Below are 20405 nucleotides of genomic sequence, written 5' to 3' on the forward strand. Positions count from 1 at the left end.
AGAGAGAGAGGAGAAGAAGAGGGAGACAGGACAGAGAGGATGAAGGAGAGAGAGGAGAAGAAGAGGGAGACAGGACAGAGAGGATGAAGGAGAGAGAGAGAGGAGAAGAAGAGGGAGACAGGACAGAGAGGATGAAGGAGAGAGAGAGGAGAAGAAGAGGGAGACAGGACAGAGAGGAAGAAGGAGAGAGAGAGGAGAAGAAGAGGGAGACAGGACAGAGAGGATGAAGGAGAGAGAGAGGAGAAGAAGAGGGAGACAGGACAGAGAGGATGAAGGAGAGAGAGAGGAGAAGAAGAGTCTGAAAAACGTGAATCCGGATATATCTGGATGGATTTCAGTCCACCTCTCAGACTGGTGTACAGAACAGAAGCGGTACAAACTTTCTAACATGACTAGTTAACATTTCATTGAGCTACTTTTAATTGGCTGGAAGTTGTGAGTGACAGTCTAATTACTGTTCAGTTTGCAGGTACAAGCAGATAACATGACACGTGGATTAAATAAGGTGCAGCTCTCTTAAGGCAGAACACACTGCTGCTGTGTACTGAATTGTTTGGAAGCTGACAGCTGATGGATATCTTATGTTACTTAGTTACAGTTACATGCTGGGCTAAAGTCAGCAGACTGAATGTATGTGTGCAGGAAAGCTAAGAAGCCTCAGTTGAGTGTTCAGCAGCTCTTCAAACTTGGTGTCCCAACAGTGGCAAGCCTGTGGCTCCATCCAGCGAGCTTCTGGCGAAATCAAATCTCAAACATCCATGAAAAGTTTTTAAAGCTCCAAATGAAGACTCTTAAAAAAAGACTTCGGAGACTAACTGAGGTTTCTGACATCTTGCCAAAAAATGTTCTCAGTAATTATTCATGAAGGAAGACGTAGCTACAGCATGAAGGAGGGAGACCTGTTAGCTGCAGGCACCCAGTCCAATCCCCGATAAGATGATGTAAGCGTGCTGGCTGATCATCACACATCCATTTCTCTGATGGACTTAAATGGGCGGGGCATTGAAAAAGTTCATGTTACAGCAGATACAGGAACGTCTTCTTCCTTTGCTCACACTGTATTCTGAGGCACCTCCACCAGCAGGGGGAGACACTGACTGGATGTACATGCTGCAGTCTACAGTGCATGTTGTGTGTCAGTGTGTATCAACGGGGTCAGACGTTGGCTGAAGTTTGTGCAGTTTGGAACGCTCAGCAAAGTCCAGCTCTCACATCCTGAGAAGAACAAAAAGTCCTAGATCCTCTTCAACATTGACAGATTACAGCCCAGCGCTGTCTCTCCCACTAAATCAATCTCCTGCTCTCTGGTCTCTCTCGCAGCGCCCGCTATGGATTCAGCTGATGGAAACGCTTGCTGACAGACGTTTCTAATACCAGGCTGCACTGAAGTCCCACCAACCGCTGACAGAGAATAATACTCCCTCTTCTCCTCTGCTATCTCCTCTCAAAGAGTTTGAGAGATAAAAATAAATACATAAATAACTAGAGCAACCAGCGACATCTGGTCTCAGCCTGACATTAACTTTTCCATAAAGCAGTCTGTCGGAGGCGAAAACAAGGATCGATAGAGGACGTAAAGCGTCTCAGGCTTTAACATCACAGAGGCCGAGGAGCACACAGCTGATTCAGTGAGGCTTCCATTTTGTGTCAAACTGCAGAGAAAGTCAGCTACATCTTCACCTCCATCTGTTTTACAGTTGGGTTTTTTATCAGTTACTAACCTGATGTCTGCATGTTATGGTGACCAGGAAGGGCCATACAAATTCAAGCTTCTTGCACTCACGCTCCACCCCCCAGTGGGGGTGGAGAAGGCTGGAGAGCAGGAGAGAGGAGGTCTTGAACTGGCGTGGCTCTGGCGGTGCCTGGGTTGGTGGTGGAGGAGGGTTGGCAGAGTCGATCTGGAAGGCAGCTGGAGGAGATGTTAACAGTTTCCGCTAAGCCGTGATTGGTTGGGTGAGCGACAGGCTGACAGCTGATTGGTGGGGGAGGTGCTCTCTATTAATCACCAGGCCAGAGGGAGAGGGATTCCAGAATCACCAATGATGGCTGACCCTAAAAATGTATTTAAAGTTCTCAGTCTAACTCTCCCTGCATTTGACACCTTTACAACAGTACGAGCCAAACTTCAAATTTGGACACGCTTTAGCAATAAAAGAATAAAAACACAATTCAAAGCACAAAAAAGATCAATATGCGAAGTAACGTGTATTTGGCTAACCTTTCACCAGACTGTTTACTGCACAAGGCTAAAATGTCAGATGTGTTTGTGTTGTCTGGTCTTCTATGGAGCCCCCTAGTGGCCAAACAAAGCAGTAGTGCTTTAAGGTCCAAACTCTCCACTCTGTGTGTAAAGCTGTGCATATGTAAACACCACTGTGTTTTGTGAGAGCGATGGATGGACGTGATGAGCTCATTTATTATTCAGGTCTCAGTGTGTCTGAAGAGGGACAACAGGACCGCAGTGGAGAGAGAGAGAGAGAGAAGCCTGTGGTTACTAATGAGGCTCTATCACAATGATACCACCGTCCTCATACAAAGACCTGCATAAGTACCTAACACAAGCGTGTGATGCATTCTTCTGTGTCCTGGCATTAATGATGTGAGCCGCAGCTCGCATCCATGGAGCCGGAATGTGTGTAAAAAGAAGGACTGTGAGGACACCTGTTGGTTTGTGCTGCGTTGATACTTCCACTTGGGCATTTCAGCTGAAAGTCTGATACCAAGTGTGACCACATATAGACTCAAATTCAACTGGACTTGATAGAGTTCCTTGAAGACGTTCCGCTGCTGGGTTAGGGACTGAAAAAGCTGCTCGGAGGAACAGCAAAACGTCTTCAAGGAACTCGAACAAGTCCAATTATCTGCTTAAAACTCACTGAATGACAAAAAATCCTGGGTGACTGCGAATCAAAATCTGGCACATAACATTTAAAGTAGGGATGTCCCGAGCAGGTTTGTTTGCCCTCAAGTCATTTGAATTTGAGTATCTGCCGATACCGAGTCCCGATCCGATACTTTTAGGGTTCTCTACAAAGGCCGATGGCACATCACTCATTGCTATCTTGGCTGTGCCGTCCTGCACCTCGCCTGCTTATGGGGCACAATACATTAAATGGGCCAAAGCGCATTGCAGCAGACTATAAATACTTCATCCATCCCCAGACTGGGAAACGGCTCATCGGACTCTCGAACCCAGGACCTCTCACACCCAAGGCGACAATCATACCCCTAGACAACAGGGCAGAGAGTCATTCATACACCTAATGCATATATATCCGAGTCCTGACTGGGAGGCAGCATCTGATTCCGATCGAGCCTGAAAACACGTAATCGGGCCCGATTTCTGATCACGTGATGGGATGTGGTTGCTCCACCCTGTAGAGCTCTGTTTTTCTAAAGCTGTTTGGTTGTCAGGTCATGAAGTGCCACCAACCTGCTTCACCAGTCATTGATTCTTCAGTAGGTTAAGAAAATATAGACATATAGCAACAGATCAGGTGCTTCTCTTTATAAGTCACAAACAGGACACATACAAAAGATCTCAGAAATTCAGATATTTACATTTAGACAAAAATAAATACAAAACAAAACAAACATTTCCAAAAGTTGACACCTAACCAGGAGCTGCACGTGAACATTATACAGTAATTACATCCTTTACAGTCATGAAAAGGGTCACATGACAGATCACCGCACGTCATGAAAAGATATGCTCCTGTAGTCAGTGTTGGGAAGAGTACTTTTAAAAAGTATTCAGTTACTGAATACAGATTACAGGCCCTAAAACATAATTAGTAATGTATTCCGTTACATTACTTAATCAGAGTAAGGTATTCTGAATACTTGGATTACTCACACATTGAATTGCATTTAAAGTGATAGAGTGCAGTGATCAGCCCCTGCTGACTACAGAGGGCGCTATAAAACATTCAATAAAAATGTCCAGACTGTTCCAGCTGACTGCATCACATCAATGTTCTTCTGTTTAGAGAAACAGAACGTGATGATGACAGAATATATTTTTTAAACAACGTAACCCAAAGTAAATTTATACACAAAAAAATAGTACATCGTACATCAAACAGACCCATTTTACCACGTAAAGCTGACTGCAAGCAACACGTTCCTACTTAAATGTTAATCAGCCTCAGTTTTGGACAGCGTTAGCTAGCAGCTGACAGCTAACAAGTTCACTCCTTCAAGTGACGCTAACAGTGTGCCGGCATCATGACTGAGGAGCATTAAGCATGCAGCGCTTCATCCTCAGACTGACCCCCATCAGTCCGGCTGCTTTGTCCTCTCTGTCCTCTCTGTCCTCTCTGTCCCCGCAGCTGCAGCTTTCTGTGCAGTTTGCTGACATGAACCAAAAACTTTAGCTTTGATCAAAGATGTTGTATTGACGGTAAGAGCTCTCACTCCAATGACTATTCACTGTGATACACGCGTATATGACCACACAATGAGACAAGCGATAAGGAGTCAGACATCTGCTGTAAACAAGATCTTTGTTGTAAGAAGACAATGATTTGACTTGTTTCATCCAGCAGAGTGAAAAAATAGTACCGTCGTGTAATCCACTGATTTCAACAATGTAACTGTATTCTGATTACCATCTCTCAACAGAATACAGTTTACATACATTTTGTATTCTAACTAGGTAACGTCTATACATGTAACCTGTTACTCCCCAACACTGGTTGTTTGTTACTCTACCGGATTTTTGATTGTTTTCATGTCGGTGAGAACAACGTTCCTGTAGCTGCGCTCCAGCTGTAGCATAAACTCCATGTAGCTGCTGATCTTGAAGTCCTGGATTGGCTCCTCCTGTAGGTGGAAAGGATGAAGAAGAGGATCTCGGATTAAAGAGAGGTATCAGCAGCAAACATTTTGATGCTTTGACTGACACGTGGGCGCCATCTCAGATCAGTATCTGCGTGTGTCTGTTCACAATCCACCTTTTTTCTCTATTTTTAGATTAACCAAGAGCGAGTGACAGCCTCCACACTTAGCTTCAAAACCTGCGGGAGACATTACGGCATTACTTTATCTATGCTCTGTAGCATATTTCAACCTCTGAAACCTTTGCTTTGCATTTGGTTCCACTGATGCTGAACAGGTGTGGGTGAAGCATTTTAAAGGGTGATAAAATAAATGAACAAGTGAATATTCTCTGAAGATTCAAAGCGTTTCTTGTCATAAGCACAGTAAGGAAACTGGTTTCCCTGTACGATGAAATTCTTACTTTGCTGCTCACACTGAATGCCATAATGCCATAAAGATTTAAGGCACCAACAAAAAATAGAATCATTTACATGCGACAGACTATCAAGTCATATGAATCACCATCTGAAAATAATACTTTGTTCACATTCCCACTTGAAACAAAACACTTAATCTCAGGGCTGGTTTGCTACTTCGTAGGCACTCTAGATACAAATACTGTTAAAGTTAAGCCTGGGAAGGTGAGCCTGACATTGAGATCGAGGATGAAACATGGGCTGAGGTACCAATGAGTCTTGCTCGATTAATGCTGGGCTCCAATTTATCCAGTACAACGTAGTCCATAGACTACATTACTAGATGAAATAGAATTTTCCCACACAAAACGGAATAAAACATGGCCACAGGAGCCATAAGATGCTTCATGTGAATATTTAGTTATATCATTTTGGACCTGGATGAATGAGAGCATCCACAGATATATTAGTTATATCAGCTTTCCATTAAAACGCTTTACAATCAATCTGCTTCACAGTCGCAGGAAATCAAGTTAAAAACATGACACAGTTACACACACATGAACAGGATGTATGGTAATAAGCAGCCACAGCTGAACCAGGAGACGCAGATCAGACAAGACAAAAGAACATTTATTTGGCTCATTTGTTCCGTCGGGAACTTTCAGCTGCCTGAGCTTAGGCGTACACCTGTCACTGCAACAGCCCAACCTTCCCGGGGCAATGCAAACACTGCAAGCAGAGCAAATAAAGGTGACTGCGCTGCAGACTGAGTGGCATCGTCAATTAGCAGCCCGAGGAAAGCTACACATGGAGGATGTTCAGAATATCAATACACTGTGATTCCATCTGTTATCAACCAGGGCCAAGGCTCCTGAATCATGTTCATTTGTGCAGGTAAAGAACACAAAAGGACACGGTGACTGGAGTCCGATCATTTAGCTCTAATAAGGCTGAAATTTTACATGTATGAAAAACACTGTTTGTGTGTCAGATGGAGACTGATCTGTTCATCCAATCACGAGCCAAGCATTCTTTAAGTGCTAGCACTAGACACATCCACACAACACCAAATTCATTTGGTAATACATCCCCAAACATTCAACACATAGCTATGTTTGTGCTAACAATACAAACGAATGAATTGCTGCTATACGACACAGGGCTACGCTTATGCTGACGGCCCGACGTCAACCAATCAACAGTTGAGAGGTTAGGGACAGGGGTCTGGGGTTTGAGACCACCTGACATCATGAGCTGTGGTTGCAGTGAAGCATTAAACCCACTGGTTAAGATTAGGCATGCAAAAAAGGTAAGGTTCTTAAAGATCATCAAGAAGTGTGTCATGTATTTATAACACTAGTAACATTTTACAAGGAAAATCGTTCCCTGTTATTTGTCTCACCCCTCCATAAATGCACACAGAAATATCCACATGTTCCATTATCAGGGCCTTATGTTTTCCTGGTGAGGACCGACTGTAATGTAAGACTGGAAAAAGGTGCGGCAGCCGAAATCGCTTGTAATGTGTCCTCTCTGCTCAGATTGTTGATATTTGAATAGTTCATGGGCCTGAACCAAGAAAGTCAAAATATTCAACATACTTTTGTGTTGAGTTTTTCTACCCTTGAAATGACCTCACTACCCTTTAGCTTCACCCTGTGACCCTTGAAATAACCAACTAAACAAAGACTGTTAAGCAATGAAATACCACAGAGGAGTGGAATTTAGAGAAGTGCACATGTAGTGACAGCTTTTAGTCTAGACCGTGGAGGACTGGTGCTTCAGAGGGGAGTGCGTAACCTCTGGAACAAATGTCTCTATCTGACGGAGGACTCGGCAATGCCTCACCCACTACAGAAGACAGAAATCTCCTTTTAATTTGAGTTTACAGATGAGACTGGAGTGATTGAAGTGTCATCGGCGCAAGCTAACTTCAAAGCTCTTCTAAATTCATATTTTGTATTTGTTTTTTGTCAGTCAGTACACTACAGTATGTGTGAAGCTACGGGATGTAATGAGAATTTTAAGGCCAGATTATGAGGACGGAGATTAATCCTGAAGAACCATCAGCACTCAAGTTTCTCAGGCCGCTTGTTTATCGGGCTGGCTGCTGACACAGTTAAACAGCCGGGAAGGAGAACAGAGATAAGACGGGTATTTTTGGTCTTATTTTGTCTGAGAGCATTGAAAAAATGAGGGTGGAAAAAAAGGACAGGACAGTGTTGGAGTAAGTTTCTAACTAACCCAAGTTCAAGGCCAAATACGCTCAGTGCCGATGTCGAGCGTTTCGGGCTATTTAACATTACACACAATTACGATATAATAATTAACGCTTATGAGCTCATTAGGTACGCTCATTATTGTATTAATTAGCAGAGATTTCTGTCCTTCTTAAGCTTGCCCTCACATGATAAATGGGTGGCGTTAATATTCAGTGAGGCACAGAAATGAGATGGGACGGGAATGTTTCTCAAAGCATGCAGGGTTTTATGGGTTAGTTGAAAAGAAAACATTATGGGTTAGTGACTCTTGAAGGCACCCTGATGCACTTCATCCATTTTTATTAGGTTTGAATGAAAAGAATTCTGAAAAGGACACAGTTGCAGTGTTCACCGCCACAGAGAGGAGTAACGTTTAAAATGTCTGCAATGAAAATGACTGGAATGAAACACAAACCTTAGGAGGTGAAGGGAGGTGGATGATGGAACCACAGAATAATAATAATCTCTTGGGATAGGACCGTGATCCTCATAGATTTAGCTGACCTTATGTGGCCTTTACATCATTAGTTGTGCTTTGTAGCATATACACAACCTGCTAAAAGTTAAGCTAAAAGCTTGTCAGCGTCGGCTGAGCTGGCATCCACGATCACCTGACTTAAACCCAACCGAGATGCAAAGCAGCTTCAACAATTCTGAGAAAACCACTGGAGAGCCATTCCAGGTGACGACCTCATGAAGCTGTCTGGAGAGTTTGCAAAGAGTGTGCGAAGCCTTCATCAAAGCAAAAGCAGTCAGGATCATCAATGCTCCAGCATCTAAACAAAACGCATCCAGTTATAGAAAGACCAGCTCAACCAGACCGGCACAAGGTGATGTCATTCTTCCACTGGACGCTCTCCAGTAAATGCTGGCGTTAGCTTATTTAACATGATTGCTAATTGAGCTAAAGTCAACAGCAATAGTTAAAACATATGCATTTGTGGGAGTCTAATAACAGTCTGGATGACTATGGCCTAGAGCTAATGTTGTGGGGAAATTAGGTAGTAAACCATGCCTAAACTAACTCCTTAAACACACACACGCCCATTTTTGCAATGTCAGAATCGGTGGCATTACATGGGTATGGGCGTTGCAATAAAATGACTTAGCTCTGATGACCAATAAAAGATTTACAAACCTGTTTGTTTTTCAAATATAAAAGCCAATTGCTTGCTTTGAACAGGTCTGTCATGCATTGTGCAATAGTATTGTTGTTCAAAAATGTAAAAATCGATGTTAACTGATTACTCTCTGAAAATATTCGGCAGGATACTCGACTAAAACAATCAATACAAACAATCCTTCCTCCTTTGTATGTGAAAAATCTTTAGACATTATACTATAAATTCCCTTTAAAAAGGATGGGTTAAGTTAAGCAGCAGGCACGCTACAAAGTGGTGAGCTAACTGTTAGGCTAGTGCTAAAGCTCAGCTATAAAACCTCTCTGTTTCAAACAGGACAATCACAGTTTGTTCAGGGATGCATTTACAAACACTGGCTCCTTGTGTTAAGTCAAGTGAAAGGAGCTACGCTGCTAATTAGCTACACAAACTTAATCCATTTTGTGCACTACACTTAAATGTCAACACTTTCTAGCCGATGTTGAACCCTCAAACAGACTCTGTGTTTTTAAATGTGTCCAGGCCTTTAAGTGATGATGATGATAACTGAGGACTGAGGGACATAGTAAGACTGATTTCAACCAATGATGTCAGCCCCCCTTTTAAAAACGGGACATGTTAAAAGGAAATAAAAATGGTGGTTTCGTGTAGCCTCTGAGTCATTCTGTCTGCTTTTCCTTTCACCACTTAAGCTTCACCGCAGGTTAACTCCGGCTGGACTGGGAGCGATTGTAACGAGTCATTTGCCTTTTCAAATTTTAATTAAGATGAAATATAGATATACCCCCTAGTGAATCTGAATGAGTGTAGAAGAGAGCAAGAGTGTGTGAAAAATGTTTAAATAAAATAAAATAAAATCCTCTAATACCTCGGCTGTCTGGGTAAAACACTCCCTTCTCATTGTTCCCACAGAGAGACAGAGGACATGATAAGGCCTTTTGGATCCAAAACCCTCAAAGTTTTGTTTTTACAGTTCAACTCAGGACGGGGGTTGCATAAGTTTCTCTCTGACACCCACAAACACACACTCAAAGCCTGCCTCTTTGCACAAGTATCTGATGGTACAGCTCATTAGAGGAACTTCCTCAGATAAAGCCTCCATAACTGATCTTTTATTCACAAAAAAACTGTCAGCGGTGTTAACAGACAAGCTATCAGGCAGAGACGAGACCAATTGAAACACTTAATGAGTAACGATGATGAGCGCCTCATGTCAATGTTCAGGCTGCTTTCTATATTAGAAGACCGTGACTGGTGAAAATCTTTGTCTAAGTCTCCCCTTACTGCCTCCATAGGGTTTATTTAGCTGAGCTGCAGCAGGTGCTGCTGATAGTCAGTTCTTGATGAAATGATCATCATCAGTGTACAGACACCGGTCAATCTACGCTCCTAGCCTCACCTATGGTCATGAAGAATGAGATCGCCAATACAAGCGGCCGAAATGAGTTTCCTTCGAAGGGTGGCCGGGCACTAGAGTAAAGCTTCACATCGAGAGGAGTCAGCTGAGGTGGCTCGGGCATATGTTTCGGATGCCTCCTGGACGCCTCCCTGGGGGAGGTGTTCTGGGCATGTTCCACTGGGAGGAGACCCCGGGAAAGACCCAGGACGCTGTAGAGAGACTATGTCTCTCGGCTGGCTTGAGAACACCTTGGGATTTCCACGGAAGAGCTGGAAGAAGTGTCCGCTAAGAGGGAAGTCTGGGCGTCTCTGCTTAGTCTGCTGCCCCCGCAACCCGGCCCCGGATAAGCAGTTTAAAATGGATGGATGTTTGGACAGTGTACAGACCAGTACAAAAACAGATGCTTTGTTTGAATGGTCACCAGGAGACTTCTGTCTAAAAAAACACATGGAAGCAGGACTGAGGTGTGAATGACATCAGGATAGTTTTTGGAGGTCGGACCATTTAACACTGCCCACTGTGACCTTCATAGTCCATGTGATGTTACCTTTGTAGACTTTAAAGGCCAAACATGCTTTTAACTATGCAAGGCCTGCTTTGAGTGTACCACAGATGCTTTAGATCATAAAACATTGACAGGTCTGGCAACAGGTTTTTGTAGTCGCCATTTTGGCAGCGCCCACTTAAATCCCAATGTACTCCTGTAAAACCTGAATAAGAGGGATCCTAGAAAGTCAGAAAAAAACAACTCTTTTCTTTAAATATTTCTCTGCAATTATAAACCTATAGAGGTGCAGGTTCGTGAATAAACTACTGAGACTTTACTGACCTTTAGGACGACCTGCAGCTCCTGGGACTGCGTGTGCTGCAGGATGTCCGGCTGCAGGTGTTTGAATATGGCCACGCACATGTAAACCTGGTAGTCCGGGCCCATCACCACACAAGTGCAGATGTAGTTGCAGATTTCAGTCCAGTCCAGGTAGTTCCAGAAACACTGCGTCAACCAATGGAGGCACATCTGTGGTTAAAAAAACAAAAAAGCATCTTATTATTATGATTACAAATTCAGACACCAAATAATGACACCGCCAGGACTACAATTAAGATTAAATTATGGTATCCATTACAGGCAATTAAAAAAAACATGGTAGTGCAAATGACAATAAGTGTTGCTTACAAAAGATAATACAGCAGAGTAAGACAGACATCAATAGGCCTCATTTACAACACAATGAGATTCAATGAGAGGTAATTGTCATTCTAAAGGAAACGCTTAGTCACTCCTGGCTTTATATATATATACAACCAGGAGGAAACCAGTCAAAGAACTACAAAGTCTGTGTCTGGAGTCTGCATTTACATCATCTGCTGACTCAGCTTTTCAGAACGACTCTTTTTTTTTTTTGAAACATTTCCATAGAAATATTATTTAGAAACTCTCAGCAGTCTTGAATGTTGTGAGGTGGGATTATGGGACAGAGAGATGAGGAGATGCATGCTAATGTTTACTTGAATGTGACAGAAAATGACAGCTCAGAAATTAGAAGAACGCCAAGAAGTACTTTAAATACAAAACACAATGCTCTCAATATAATGAGAGTTTCTGTCCTCCAGTGGTCTCCTCTGTAGGTGTATGTTAGATGAACTACGATCCCAAACATCATGAAGGCTAAAGTCCACAGGTTTTGCAGTGTTTCTGTGTGGGGTCAGCATGGCCATGAGGACATGGTGACATCACTGGTGTGAGGAGCTTCTTGATGCAGGCTGCTAGATTTAAACCTGGTAGGGAGAGCCTGGAAGATGACCCCCATCGCCTCCACATGACACCACTGACACGATCCATGACATGAGCTATTAAAACCTGAAACTTCTCAGGCCTGGTGAGAAGCAGATTCAGAAACAGTCTCTCATTTCTGAGGAGGATCCGGAGCAGTTTGTAACCATGGATCAGTCTTGGGTTGTACAAACAGAGTCTTCAAACCAGTGAGGTTTGCGAGGTGATGGCCTATGTTCTCTGAGTGCTGCTGGTGCACCTTCTTGAAAAGGCTGTCTTAGACCCCGTTCACACTGGGGAAATCCATCCGGCTAGAGTGGGATTCGCCTGAATGGACTCTGTATATTACGAGGTGCCACCTAGTGGTTTGGAGGACAACAAAAATCTCTGATCTCTGAGGCAGCTATGAGACAATTCAGACCAGGGGACGTCCACCTGGACAACACTCTATCACACAAGTCCACAGCAGTGATGGCTGCTATCGCCCAACTGTGTTCATCTGATTAGACCCCTCAAACCTGCCCTCCAAAGATGAAAAAGGAGCTCATTGGAGCTCACCTGGATGACGTCACTGCCATCTTATTGGTCATATTTGATCACTGACATCCACTAAAGGGTAACTAGCATCAACCCTACACTAGAAGATCATCTCTGCGTGCCAACAGCAACAGACATCTTAATGTTACATGTGGCTCTACTGCAAAGGAGCATATACGAAAATGTGTTCTCTACACGACTTTAATCATTCTATTGTTCCTGAATATTAATTACCGTCAACAAAGTACAAACTAGGTTTAACTAATTATCACACCCATAATTAGCCACTGTGTTTCACAACATAAGCTCCGCTCAAGCATACCAACAAGCATCACTTCTGCTCCATATAAACATTGACTGCCATTTCCCCCTTCAGCTAATCTTTAATGAAAATACAGACGTCCTAATTTGCGTGTTAATAATAAAAACAGGGAACGGCTGGCTCCGCGCTGCCCTGTGTTTTTGAACCCTCGGGAGAGAAAACAAGCACACACACACACACTGCACTGTACTTTCTGTGACTATATAAATCCCTCCGAGGTTCTTCCAGGAACAGTGATGAAATGTGCTGTCCTTGTTTTTGTATTTCTCTCAGCTAAAACTTGAGGCTAAAAGGTGAGTGTCACATTTTTTATAACTTTCCTTCTACTGCAAACTGTCTCTCGCAGCTTTTTATAAAAATTATTATTCTGCAAAGTGCCTAATTCACAGATATATGAGCAGCTCAGGAAAGACCTTAGTAACAGTTCTTTGGTTTTAATGGATGACTGCAGTCTATAGCAGACACATGCAGCCTATTCACCCAGTTTCCTGTTTGTGATCTGTGTTGTCCTCTGGAAAAGGTCTTACACGGTGTTGAATGATACAGCAGGGATGACTAGTACCTTTTGTTACATAATCACGGATTGATTATTATTGACTGAAATTTTCTTTTTAGGCACTTTGGGTTGTGGCCGCATACCGCCTCGATATTCAAACACCATGTGGTCCATTATCCCTTACTAGTTTAAAGCTAGGGCACAAAACTGAAAAAAAATGCTAATGCTATAAACTAAGCCTTTATAGCCTACTAATTGGCCTATTATTATTATTGTCATCATCATTAAATAGGCTACTGCCTGCACATCTGTAGCCGATGTTTCCGAGGACTCTTTGCAGATCTTTGAATTTGTTCAAACGTAATTTAACCTTATATAACGTCACTTATTTAAACGTACTAGACTTTGAGACTGATTGGGTCATTGAACGCTGGTGTATTATTTTCTGCGAATTATGAAGCTTTGCGAGCTTCTTAAGCTTCGGGATAATGCCATTGCACCCGCAGCCTCGAGACAACTTCTCAAACCTTTTTTTGCCCTTGAATTCTCCAGGCCTATAGGTAATCTTACCTACAAGCCTAAAGCCTCCGATAACACTGTGCGATTTTGGGGAAGTCTGTGTTTAACACCAACTCAACACAGTACAAATAAAACGCATGCGATGTCAAGTCAAAGCGCACGATGTATGTGCTCACACTGTACGGTGCAATGATCGGCTGCGACGTCACTGCTCACACTACACGTGACTTCGGGTGCTGAGTGATCACATTGAACCAGAAATTAAACATGTCGAACCCGGAGCTGTTGCTGCGTGTTGCTGCCTCAGCTCATCAAATATAGCCTCCATCAATCCTGCCTAACGCTGTGTGGGCGCCGCCATATTTGTTATCATCTGAAACAATTTTGTGTAGGTGCAGTGACGTCGGCGTGTTCGGCAAACGCATGCGCAGTGGGGGAAAAAAAAGACTTCGGGTCGTATCTCTGCTTAAACTGTGCGATACTCTCACGAGGGGCGACAAAAATATCAAACATGTCAGAAATTCAACCGATCAGCCGATAGCCGTTCATGCGGCGTTAATCGCCTCTCGTGAGCCCCAGTACACTGCGCGATTAAAGATGCACGACAAAGCTGAAATTCGGCCCGACCCAAAAAAAAACGTAAAACTCAAAATTCGTGTCAAAATCGGACCAAAAAATGCACAGTGTATGCCCGGCTTAATGGGGTGGGGAGCACAAGGCATGGTTTAACAAACAAAAGGTTAAAAAAATCCCAGCTGAGAGGTGAAATGGTTGCAAATCATATCGGTGTTACAGCCAGACTTGGCTCTTGCCTCAATCGAAAATATTTGCAGAATCGCTACGACGACTGACAACAGTCATTCACCAGCGTCTCTGTCTATTTAAATGCACCCAGAGGGGTTATACTGTGTCTGTTGGTACTTCCCCATGGAAACCCTAATCTGCAGAGACCTGACTAATTCTGTGTACACAACAGAAACAGATTGGACACAACATTTGGACATAGTTTTTTCCTGTTAATAAGATTTATAATTTGAGGGTGAAGCAAACTGACTTGAAACTTGTTATAAATCTTTGTAAAGCTGAACAGGGCCATGAGGCACACACACACACACTCCTAAGGAAAACAGTTTGAACATTGCAGCTTCACTAAAACCTGCATCCACACACACACAAATGTCAGAGGTGTATTCTGCCTCACTTGCTATGGCTGCTTTGTCAGGCTTCCAAACTTTGAAATAGATATTTCCATTTGTGACTGAAGAACAGGTGCCCATTATCGCCTTGAACATTAAAAGAGATGAGCTGAATGTTACCGTTGCTGCTCCGCCCCGGAGACGGCGAGTTTGGATCTTTGATGCGAATGCAGCAAGTCTTATAAGTCGTACATTACGTGAGCTTCAGCTGTCAGCTGCCGACGCTCGGAAGACGGGATCAAATAATGTGATTCGAGGTGAAAAACCTTTTTGTAGCTCGTTGTTGTGCTGTGTTGTGCTGTGTGAGAGAGAAGCACCGAGGAGCATAGATCTAACTGCTGCAGTGTAAGTACTCAGTAAAACAGGAAGGCATTTATAGCACCACCACGTGTGTGGTGCTGACCCCATTAATTACATACAGTGACAAAACCTAATGCTGCTTATGTAGTATATTCTGTTCCTTTTATTCCCTCAATTCGTTTTTATTGGCACCCCTTACTGATCAAAGAAAGCCAGAAATTATTACACCGCGATGCTAAAGAACTAATTATGTGATTAAAACTAATTGGCTGAGGCTGAAAAGAAAAATGGTGTCTGAACAGCTTCATCGCTCCGACTTTAATTTTCTGTGTGTGTTTCTGGGAATTATCATTTGACTTGATGTTAAATGTAGTTTTAGAAGCATGCAAGCAGTGAATATTAAAGTCGGATTTCTAACATTAACAAGTGTCTCTGTTAATGGGATTTTAAAAGTTTTAAAAGATACAACTACTCACAATAATCTGGTAATTATAATTTGTTAAAGTCCTAATCCCATATGTGACATATCCATCTAATGTATACCTATCAGCCATAAAATGACCACTTGATATGTGAAGTGAGAAAACAGATTATCTGGTAACCATGGCACCCACCAGTGGGTGGGATACAGGAGAACATTTTAATCCTAAAAGTTGATGTTAAAGGCAGAACGCGTGGTCAAGTTAAAGGATATCAGTGACAAGCTGAGATCACGTGGGGCAAGGACACCTTGGGAAGCCTTTGGTCATGCCACTCATGTGGTCGTTAATATGAGATGTAGTACCTAGCTGAGCTTTGCTAGAGACCATTTCGGTATTTTGGTATAACTCATATATTTCGTATTTTCCGGACTATAGGTTTCACACAGGTTAGGACACAAGCTTCACTAAAAGCCTACTTTGAGACATTTAGGGATAGCTCTGAACAAGTTCTCACAGGGAGAAACGATTAGGTTCTCAGAAATTCCTATAAACATCCTGTAAATGAGTCAAAGGCAGACTACTGTGAGCTCATATAGCTGTCTGGAATTAGCGACCTGTCGACCAATCAGAAAATAGAATTCCTTGTTGCCAGGTGAGGTGCGTCACCTATGCTCGGAATGCAAAGAGTGGACAAGCTGTAGTTTTAGTTAAAGATTAGCCATGTTCATATTTTCCAGACTCACTATCACAATCATTACAACACCAGACACATCAATAAAACCAACGCTACCGATTTACGCTTTATGCTCTGCCGTGCTGAATCACTGACTGAATTTGCAAACGTCATTATTTTATGAAAACCCATGAAAACAATCTGACAGCAGTCCGAGCGAAGTGTCTGTCGTCGTTTGTCGCCTGGAGTACAGATCATACCTGCGACGGGGTGAAGCCGGACATCCTGAAGGCCGCGTGCACCAGAGGGACTTCAGCTTTCAGCAGCATCTCCACATAGTGAGCTGTGCACCAGTAGACAGGAAGGATTCCTGATTCAGCCACTTCCTTCGGAAAATGGACCTGTCGTAAAAACCCACAAACACGTTTTAACAAACATTTACTGCAGAGGTGTACTACATTCACTGCTGCTGCATAAATGAAAAGAATTTACAAGCTGAGAGGTTTGAGTTCAGAGCTCAGGCGGAGACAGATTTCAATTCAGTGCGTGTTTACAGTGTGTATTTATTCCCGTATCTGTGCCTTTAACACATCCATATATCTCATCTTTGACCTTCCTCTTGACCTTTTGCCTGGCAGCTCCATTTCTAACACCCTTCTACCAACATAACCACTATCACTGCGCGTCCAAAATCCATCCCTAGGCCAGCCCGTTCAATAAAATATATAGCTTCCAGATTTTTAACTAATTCCAGATCATGTATTATTAAGGGTTAAATGATGAGTTGTAGCACTTACAGATGCATGAATCCTCGCAGGCCAGATGAACGCCGAGGTGAGCAGGGAGGAGAGGTTGAGTAACAGCCCCAAAGACTGCTCAGTGTTTCCGGCCATGATGAGGAAAACCGTAGAAGCCAGCCAGTCGTGACCTGGATAAGCATCCTGCTGAGTGCCTGAGTGAACGGTTAAAGACTCAAAGGACTGAGGATCAATGAGAAGTCATTGAAATGTACTGTATTTAAACTGGAACACAGACTCAGGGTCAGATGAAACTGGGCCCGTATGTTGCGTGAATGAAGCATAAAGCTAACGTCAAATGATGCAGATGCTACTGAGCATCAACCACAGAGTGAGGATTGCTGTGACACTTAATTAACTCGGATACAGCAGAGCTTTATCTCCCAGCTGGAAACAGACAGTCAGGTCTCTGCAAGGATCCAGCATAAAACAGACTTTGTATGTCGCTATGTAGGTAGAAACATGTTGAGGTAGCCTAAAATCACAAAAACATCATATTTCTGTCCAAGGTTCTCCAACTTAAAGCTCTATTGAGCATCCTCTGCAGCATTCAGTTCATTCAGATATTTGGTAAATGCTGCCCTAATGTGTAACTGTGTGTCTGTTATCAAGGTGAATTATCAAGGCTGAATTGTTGCCTTAAAAAAGTTTCAACCTTCAGTTTCTCTTTAGGCAGAACAAACTTTTTGCAACCTGCCCTTGAAACCTTCACTAAATACATGTAAAATGTAGAAGATAAAGGTTCTTGTTCAGAAGGTGCTGTGAATAGAGACCGAATCACAAACACTGATGGTGTGTTGAGCAATGTTATTAATGAATACGGACATGGTGCGTGGAGCCATGTGTTTTGATGACCACTTAACATGATGGTGTCTTCTTAATGTCCATCAGTTGTGTAGAAGTAGGGTTGGTACACAGTTAACAGCCTTATTTGGCTTCTGTAACCCATATTATGGTAAGAACCACTCAACATAGTAAACAGAAACCACAGTCCATGAAGGTCAGTCAGTCCAGAAGACTACAAGAACTTTGAATGTGTCTTCAAGTGCAGTCACTACAACCGTCAAACATTAGGATGAAACTGGCTCTCGTGAGGACCGCCCCAGGAAAGGAGGACCAACAGTTACCTCTGCTGCAGAGGATAAGTTCAGCGTTCACCAACACCATCCTGCCTGATTGACTGACCACACGTGTACCGACCACTGCCTGAATAAAAGAACTGCCATTTCGCTTCAAGCTCTCCTCCTGTCCTGCACTTACCCTGACAGCAGCAGCTGGTTTTTATGGATGACAAAATAAATCTTTTGGCCACACATAGACATGGATACAAGCTTCATAACCTCCCAAAAAACAGAGGGAGAAAAAACTAACAGCAGAATGAGACGCATGTGACAAAGAGCCAGAACCTCAAATGTAACGTTACTGACATCACTGTGATGCTGTTTCCAGGCACCAAGGTAACCAAAGCAGTGCATCATGGGTGTTGACGCTTTGCTGCCTCTTCGGCATTAAACTAAATGAATAACCTTCCTGCTGATTCAGTTAGAGGAGATGTTTGGGCTGCAGCATGAATGCATGAATGCAATCATAATGCAGCAGCATGACCCGGTTGAACTGACTCAACAACACATGCATGCACAAACTGACTGACGGGCAAGTCTCATCCATTTGTAATGTGAGGACTTTTAAATGAAGAATATTGTAGTGCCCCCCAGGAAAGACAAAAACCATTTGATCTAAACAACATGACTGAAAACTGGTGAATCCTTAATGTGATGTTAATTAAACATCTCCCCTTCAAATCAGCTTTGTTTTCCTCTGACAGACTTCTTTAGTTTTTCTGGGTTTCAGGCACATTTTTTAACAACTTTATAGTTTGTACCTGTTTTTCTTCAACTCGCACACTCACAGGAGACGTTTTTCATTTGCAGGAAGAACAGAATAAATCTGCATGTAGTTATTGTACTCCCATCGCTAAGATTTTAAAACCAGCTCCCTCCTATCGGCTGAAATGTCAGTATTACAGCTTCTTTATACAAAGCAAATGTCAGTGTTTTATACTTATGAAGAAGATTCATCTCTGCTTGATGTGTTCATGTTCATGTCCACGTACAAAAGAAACTCTCCGGAGGATAAAGGAGGCCTATCAGCTTGTATTTTGGAAGTGAAGAAGAGCTGACTCTTCACTGAGACACAGATATTGATCAGACGGAGATGGACGCCATCTGTTCTCTCTTCTAGGATGAGATGAAATTAAAACACGTTTTGGCTCCCAGTCATCATGAAATCCTGCTGAATGCAGACACCCTGTAAAAGGATACGAAGCTCCGATGTAGTCTTCACTCTCTGCGTGGACAAGAAGATCTTTAAGTGCTTCATTAGCAGCGCCAGGTCCTTCACAGCGTCTTCTTTCACAAGCTTGAGGTGGCAACCATACCTGTGGATATGAGACACGATACACAATCAGGTTTATAAATATTGGAACAATATGACATTTGGCCTTTGTACACCATCCATGCATCCATCCATGCATCCATCCATCCATCCATCCATCCATCCATCCATCCATCCATCCATCCATCCATGCATGCATGCATGCATGCATCCATCCATCCATCCATCCATCCATGCATGCATCCATCCATCCATCCATCCATCCATCCATCCATGCATCCATCCATCCATCCATCCATCCATCCATGCATCCATCCATCTATCCATCCATCCATCCATCCATCCATGCATGCATGCATCCATCCATCCATCCATGCATGCATCCACCCATCCATCCATGCATCCATGCATGCATCCATCCATCCACCCATCCATCCATCCATCCATCCATCCATCCATCCATCCATCCATGCATCCATCCATCTATCCATCCATCCATCCACCCATCCATCCATCCATCCATGCATGCATCCATCCATCCATCCATCCATCCATCCATCCATCCATCCATGCATCCATCCATCCATCCATCCATCCACCCACCCACCCATCCACCCATCCATCCATGCATCCATCCATCCATCCATCCATCCATCCATCCATGCATGCATCCATCCATCCACCCATCCATCCATCCATCCATGCATGCATCCATCCATCCATCCATCCATCCATCCATCCATCCATCCATCCATGCATGCATCCATCCATCCATCCATCCATCCATCCATCCATCCATCCACCCACCCACCCATCCACCCATCCATCCATCCATCCATGCATCCATCCATCATCCAAGTCATCCGAGTCTTGACTTGGCTAAAATCTTGAGTGCATACACCCTGGACAGGTCACCAGTCCATCACGAACACCATTCACACTCACACCTATGGG

At 43.3% G+C, this 20405-nt stretch overlaps 1 protein-coding gene across 1 annotated transcript in view; it reads right to left on the reverse strand.

Moving 5' to 3' along the window:
* Window positions 1-4541: 4541 nt before the first annotated feature.
* tbc1d32 (TBC1 domain family, member 32) overlaps window positions 4542-20405 on the reverse strand; it is a 52445-nt gene continuing 36581 nt past the window's right edge. The window contains exons 30-34 of the mRNA XM_028398404.1: window positions 19379-19494; window positions 17058-17212; window positions 16521-16661; window positions 10851-11039; window positions 4542-4824 (exon numbers count right to left, since the gene is read on the reverse strand). Coding sequence (XP_028254205.1) covers window positions 4705-4824; window positions 10851-11039; window positions 16521-16661; window positions 17058-17212; window positions 19379-19494 — 721 coding nt within the window. The 3' untranslated portion in view covers window positions 4542-4704. The remainder of the gene's footprint in view (window positions 4825-10850; window positions 11040-16520; window positions 16662-17057; window positions 17213-19378; window positions 19495-20405) is intronic.

The sequence above is a fragment of the Parambassis ranga genome, unplaced genomic scaffold (genome assembly GCF_900634625.1).
Source record: "Parambassis ranga unplaced genomic scaffold, fParRan2.1 scaffold_21_arrow_ctg1, whole genome shotgun sequence".
Classification (NCBI taxonomy): domain Eukaryota; kingdom Metazoa; phylum Chordata; class Actinopteri; family Ambassidae; genus Parambassis; species Parambassis ranga.